Here is a 6,417-nt window from a genome sequence, read left to right as displayed (position 1 = left end):
AGTTATCATGAGAAATACCATAAATGGAAAATAATTGAGAAACTTGATGTAATAAAGAAATGAGAATTAATTAGGCTAACAAATAGGCATAAAGGCTGAATTAATAATAGAAGAGGAGATTAGTATGAGAGATGAAGAGAAAGGACTCAAAAACAGCATTTTTGACATAGGGTTTGGGTATTTGGGTTTTGGCTCTTTGGCTTTTCTCAGATCTAAGTGTTCTGTAATTTCGAAAAGCCAACTCCTGTATTTGTCTTATGCTATTTGTCTGCGAGCTTATGGGGGCATTTCTATTACCATTTTCTTCTCTCATTACTCTCAATTCTCAACACCAAACCTGGAAATGCCACATCCATCCCCATTTTTACGTCTGTCCTCTCTTCTCTTCTCTTTCCTTTTTATTATTTCACTCAATCACAGCTTTTCCTTTTATTGGTCATCTTCTTCTCTCCTACAATTCAACCCCAATCCTTTTCATTTTCATGTATCATAATGAAGATGTAATCAGACGGATAATACACAAAGTTAGAGATTTAATTTATGTCGTCTTATAAAGTACACACCCAAACCGGATACAGATCTAATTAACCAAAAAAGAAAGAGAAAAAGAAAACAACCCCAGATCAAATCCAAAACACATTGAAAGGGAAATTTCAATTGCCAAACTTGAAACCAAATTGGTTAAATGGACTGAATATGCCACAGCCACACCACTCATCTGCTGCCTCTGTTGCTGAAATTCATCTTCTCGTAGTAACGAATTGAGAGAAGGGACAGCGAGAGATGGACCTCATCCTTCCCCCACCGGGCTGGCGGTTTCGATCCAATCATCGCTGGAAACGGAGACCAAGACGCCGACGAGGAAGAGGACGCCGACGAAGATGTGGAGGAGGAGGAAGACGAGGATTGGGGCTTGGTGAGAGGCCAGATGAAAAGAGAGTGAAGGCGACGGAAGCCACCGAGGGCCAGAACTACAGATCGGAGTTGTTGGTTGCCGCAGCCGGTGTTGGCCCAGTGTCTGGTGCAGATCAGCTCCCAAAGCCGCTCATCTTCAGCGGTTTTGTGCCATTGCTTGCTCACACACGCCGCCATAGCCAGAGTCCTGGCATCCACATGCTTAAAAACCTCGAACAGCAAATTATCATCCAAATTCATAAATCCAGTCCTGTCGGAAGGGTCTCCTCCTCCGGCACAATCTTGGGTCTCCGCCCTAGGTTTCTTCCCCGTCTTCCGATCCCCATCCCCATCTGGAACAACTCGCTTCATCTCCAAACAAATTGCAAATCCCCTTTATCAGTCTATCTAATGAAAAGAAACGGTGAAATTGAGAGACAAGTTTAGAGGATTGACAGAAACCATTGTGGGTCAGCTTTAATTGTGACCATAAAAGCTAATAATGATGGAAAAGAAAGGAAAAACAGGGAGGGATTGGGGAAAAAAGAGGAGAATTTGAGGGAGAAAGATAAGGAAGAAATGGGAAATTGGGTATTGAGGATTGAGGATTGAAAAAACGATAGTTGGGTTTAGAATTGGGGGAAGAGTGGTTAAGACTTAAAGCATAAGTTTTGAAGGTTTACGAAGAGGACAAGATGAGAATTGAATGCACTTGGATGCCTTTTTTCTCCAAATTGACCAACTGTGTCTTCGCCTTGTGTCTTCTTCTTATTATCACAATTTTTCATCTTCCCCCTGTTTGTTTTCACGGACAGTTTAGACCTCACCCCTGCTTTAACGCTTATTCTCCCCTCTTATTCCTATGCCCCTGTTTGGATACACCTCCAACAAACTTTATTCTTCTTTTTCTATTTTACTTATTTTACAATATAAATCATATTGGATCATGTTCATCCCAAACCAAATGCATTTTTAAATTATTATTTCTTTTTCTCTAATTCTCCATTTACCCTCACCGGCTCTCTAGCATCCCAATTTTTTTACGTATATCTAACATAATTATCTTTAATATTTGGGTTTATTTTTAAATTTTGATGCTAAAATTGAATTATTTTGTTGAGATAATTCAATTTAAATTTAGCATGATAAAGATTTAGGTTTTCTGTTTAAAGTAAAAAGATTAGAGAGATTGGGAGGTTTGAGATTTAATTTAGATTTAATTGAGTTGGTTTATATTATATGGGCTTGGCTTAGTTTAATTTGAAATTTAGAAAGGAGAAGGGAAGATGTATGGATATTTGATTTAAATTCAATTACGGTTATATATATATACTCATTTATTTATTTTTTTTTTTAAAAAAAGGAATTAAGTTCACTTTGGTTCTCGTGCACCCATCCATTCTTCTTCTTCGTGCAAGATTGCTAGCTCCCTCTCTCTCTCAACAATATGCGTTCTTGTTGGGGTTGATGCCCTAAATTTCGTTGGGTCCTGTAGTTTGTAAACACTTGTATGAACAAACACTTTGTGATTTATAATATATGATATTTTATTCACTTTAGTCTATGAAATATGAGATATTTTATTTTCATTAACCGCAAACCAATAAATTAAGATCCATGGTCATCGTTGTAACTTAAGCATGTATGTGGAGACATATAAGTGGATCGTGCTTCAAGTGATAACCTAAATGGTATGTAGTATATGGATAAGGAGGGATACCTTATTTATCCTTGTGACACTACGAGTGTATCCCGCTTTGTCGGTATTACAAATGTTGTAAAGTGTTACAAATGATCGGATCTTGATCATTCATGTATTAGACATGCGAATGAAGATATTCTATACAAAGAACTTTGTATAAGACTGGACCATGAAATGTTTAGTTTCATTATATAATGCCGTTCATAATTGAGACTTTCATTTCACTAAGATAACCATAGGTAACATGACCTTAATTCTGAGTGAGTTGTGAACTCCTGCCTATGAGGGTAGTCCTTTGATTTGCATGGGTGAGAGTGGCCAGATCGCCGACTCAACAATCCTACCATTTTGGGGATTCGTCTGATTGGGGAGTTTGGAACCCAACTACACAAGATGGAATTCACTTCTTCCTCGATGCAGGGGTAAGTAGATAAATTGCTCCTTAAGGGCTGATTCCAGGGCTTGAACAATGTGTTGCCACACCTTCTCTTGGCCCGAGAAGGATTTAGTCATAGTAGGATTATGATCTATTGTTCATTAGAGGAATCAATGGTACTTAAGGAGTTAGATGTAACTATAGGGGCAAAACGATAATTTTGTCTAACTGTACTTACGAACAATTTGTGAAGGGTCATCGTACTGTTGATTGGTTATATCCAATGGACACAAAAATATACTTGTAGTGCTAATAGTGCAACTGTCGATCTTTAGTGGAGTACCCAACAGTTAATGGATGATAGATATTGTGATTAAAAAGTTTAGTCAGTTATTCACATACCGTTGGAGCTTCAAGCTATAGGTCCATAAGGTCCCATTGGTAGCTCAATGGATTCAAGTTGAGAATCAATTTTTGGGTTAGTTTGAAATGTTCAAATTAACAAGAGGGAATTTAATTATATATGATGTAATTAAATTAATTAAATTATATATATGATATAATTGATATGATGTATTTGATACATTATTATTAGATTGGAGGAGTTAATATAAATATGATTTATATTAAATGCCATAAAAAGAGAAAAAGAACTATGGTTTATATGTTGCATATGATGTAATATTAAAACTATAGGTTATAAATATAATATGATAAGTTAGTTATTGTATTTATTTACAATTTATTAATTATATGATAATTGATATTTCTTTTTCTCAATAGCCGACCTTAGTTGGTGGTTATCCGCGGTTTTATGGCAAATTGAGATAAAAAAAAGAAATTTGATTTAACAAATCTCAAGAAACAACAACACGACTGATCAGATTCACTATAAAGTGACTACATGATAGGAATGAGTTTACTATACGATAGTACTCATATCTAAACTATCAATGTGATAGACTTTCATCTGCTACACGATACAGTCATCGTCTACTCGATCGTTTCCTCATTCTCTCCAATCCTTTCTTCAAATCCAAAATCAGCCAGAGCCCACAACTCCTAGATTCTCACACCGAGAATACCAAAGTAATCTTGTGGTAGTGTCTAGTTCTATTCGAGGATCGAGTTTTACTCACTAGTGTTTGAGGAAGTTCCAGTTGCTCGTTGCGTTCGAGTTTGTTTGAGAAAAATACGTGAAGAAAGAGTTCTTCAAAGGTATTGTCTCTCTTATCCTTTGTTTTTATTTAGAAGCATGTTGTAATTTATCTTTAATACATAATCGTTTCTGTATGATTGTAAATGTTTGAATTCTTTCACAATGGAGTTTGAAACAATCCGCTTCTGCTCAAAGGTCCTCTATATTTGGAGTTCCTTTAGTTCAACCATCACATAGACCATCCATCGTCAGTTGCTCTGTCGCACACTCGCTCGTTGCGCCACCGTTCGTCGTAGTCTTCTAGCCAGTGGGTGTTTTTCGACGATCTCTCTCTTCCTCTCTCTGTCAATTTTCTCTCAGCCAATTGGAGTCCTAGACTAGATGCCGTTGTTCGTCCATCTGCCATCCCCGCCACTACCTTTGGTTTTTGCTGGAGTCTTGGATTTGGGGTAAGACTTAATTAGTTTAGTTGGATTTCTTGAAGATTATTGAACACCCATTAAGTTTTGGCTTTGATTTAGTAATAACCATCATGTCTTGGTGTTAGACTGAAGGGTTAATGCATGGTTGTTTGTTGCCCAACAGGTTTGGAGCCGATCTAAGATTGTGTAATTGTGTGAGGTTTCTCTTGAATGACCATAAATTATTGGTTCTTATTTGATGATACCCATAAATTTTGGATGTTAGGAGCGTGATTCATTGAGCTTTTGGTGGTTGTTCAATAGAGTATAAGGTTTTCTAGCAATTATTAGTTATTGGGTAAGCTAATTGGAGATATTTGAAATAAATTTGGTCAATTGGGATCAGACCTTAAAAGTTTAATTTGATTTTCGGTTCATGTTGTAGGATTTAATTCAAAGGTTGCAAAGGTTGATTCCTTGCAAAATTATTATTTCAGCTTAATCTCGAGGTAAGTGACTTTACTATCGGAACGACATCGTGTCGGACATTTTTCGTTCCTTAGTTTTAGTTGGAAATAAGTAAATGTAGAAGCATGTATTAGATCTTAGGATTATGATGTATGCTGAATGATTTAGTTATGCACATGTCAGAACAATGAGAATGTTCTATTCATTATGACGTAGGACCATGGATAAATGTTATATGATTCATGTTTAGTGGTGACAATTGCCCTTATAAAATTAGCCAATTTTCGTGATCCTTCAGGTTCATTACTATGTTATAGAGAGCCGACGGGTTTCCTACCACGTTACCATGATCCTTTGGGTTCACTACCATGTTCAGCATCGTGGTCTTTCGGGCTCATTACCACGTTCAGCTATGGGGACCGACGTGTTCCCTACCATATTTGTGCGATTTTAAGCCACCTGATATGTGTTAGAACGAGTTTAATTGTTTACTAGATGGCCATCCATGTTTTCATGTTTCCAAGTGTTCACAATCTTATGTTTCTTTGATGAATTTCAGTATGTTTGTCCCACTAGCATGCATGCATTGCAGATATGTATGCATAGCCTGACTTCGGTAGAAGGTCACATGTTGAGTATTTTATACTCGTTCCTTATTATATTATGTTTTTCAGGTAAGGTTATGGACACATCGACGAATGACAGGAGGAATCTGTGACCTACCACTGAGACTAGTCAAATGCTTCCGCACATGTTTTCATATTTTAAATCTCAATTTTTTAATTGAATTCAGAAACTTTTAGTTTTTTCATTGTTGGTTGTTTTAGATAAAATTTTCCAATGTCGATTTATTATTTTTTAAGGGTACCTTGATCAAAGATTTTCGTTTATTTAGATTTCATAAAAAAATATTTTTTTTGGAAAGATTATTTAATTTTAGTCAATTTATAAACAGGGTCGTTTTAAGATGTATGCATGCTTGTAGTAACAACCTAGTACAAGTCTTAAGGAGTTGGGTCGTTACAGTTGGTATCGAAATACAAGTTTTAGGTTTTATAGACTGACTTACTATGTAAGTCCAGATTGTCCCATTTGACTAATAATGAATTTCATGTCCCAAGTATGTCCCTTAAGAAAAATCTCTAGGATAATATGCACGAGATTATGATGAATTTATGATCATAATTGACATGTTTTCTTGATGAAGAGTTTGTTAAAGGCTGGTTACGTATGATTGTTAGTAAATGGTACGAGTTAGAGGAAGAGGGAGTCACAAGATTGCGAGAAGGGCGCGAAATCATGAAGGTCGAAACTCGGTTCCACTAGTTTGGGGCCCTTCTACATCGGGAGTGCAAGACCCACAGGTTCAGGATCCTCCTACACCAGAGGATCCCCTACTGCCTAGTGACCCTTATGA

At 36.6% G+C, this 6,417-nt stretch overlaps 1 protein-coding gene across 1 annotated transcript; it reads right to left on the bottom strand.

The window, feature by feature from the left end:
- Positions 1 to 507: 507 nt before the first annotated feature.
- Positions 508 to 1,692, bottom strand: LOC120087323 (F-box protein GID2). Its single transcript, XM_039044302.1, has one exon. It carries the CDS (start codon positions 1,264 to 1,266, stop codon positions 715 to 717), a length of 552 nt encoding a protein of 183 aa, XP_038900230.1. The 5' UTR covers positions 1,267 to 1,692; the 3' UTR covers positions 508 to 714.
- Between the last annotated feature and the right edge of the window lie 4,725 nt (positions 1,693 to 6,417).

Source organism: Benincasa hispida, chromosome 9 (assembly GCF_009727055.1).
Source record: "Benincasa hispida cultivar B227 chromosome 9, ASM972705v1, whole genome shotgun sequence".
NCBI classification, from domain to species: domain Eukaryota; kingdom Viridiplantae; phylum Streptophyta; class Magnoliopsida; order Cucurbitales; family Cucurbitaceae; genus Benincasa; species Benincasa hispida.
Note: the sequence above shows the minus strand (reverse complement) of the source record. Positions and strands in the feature narration are given on the sequence as shown.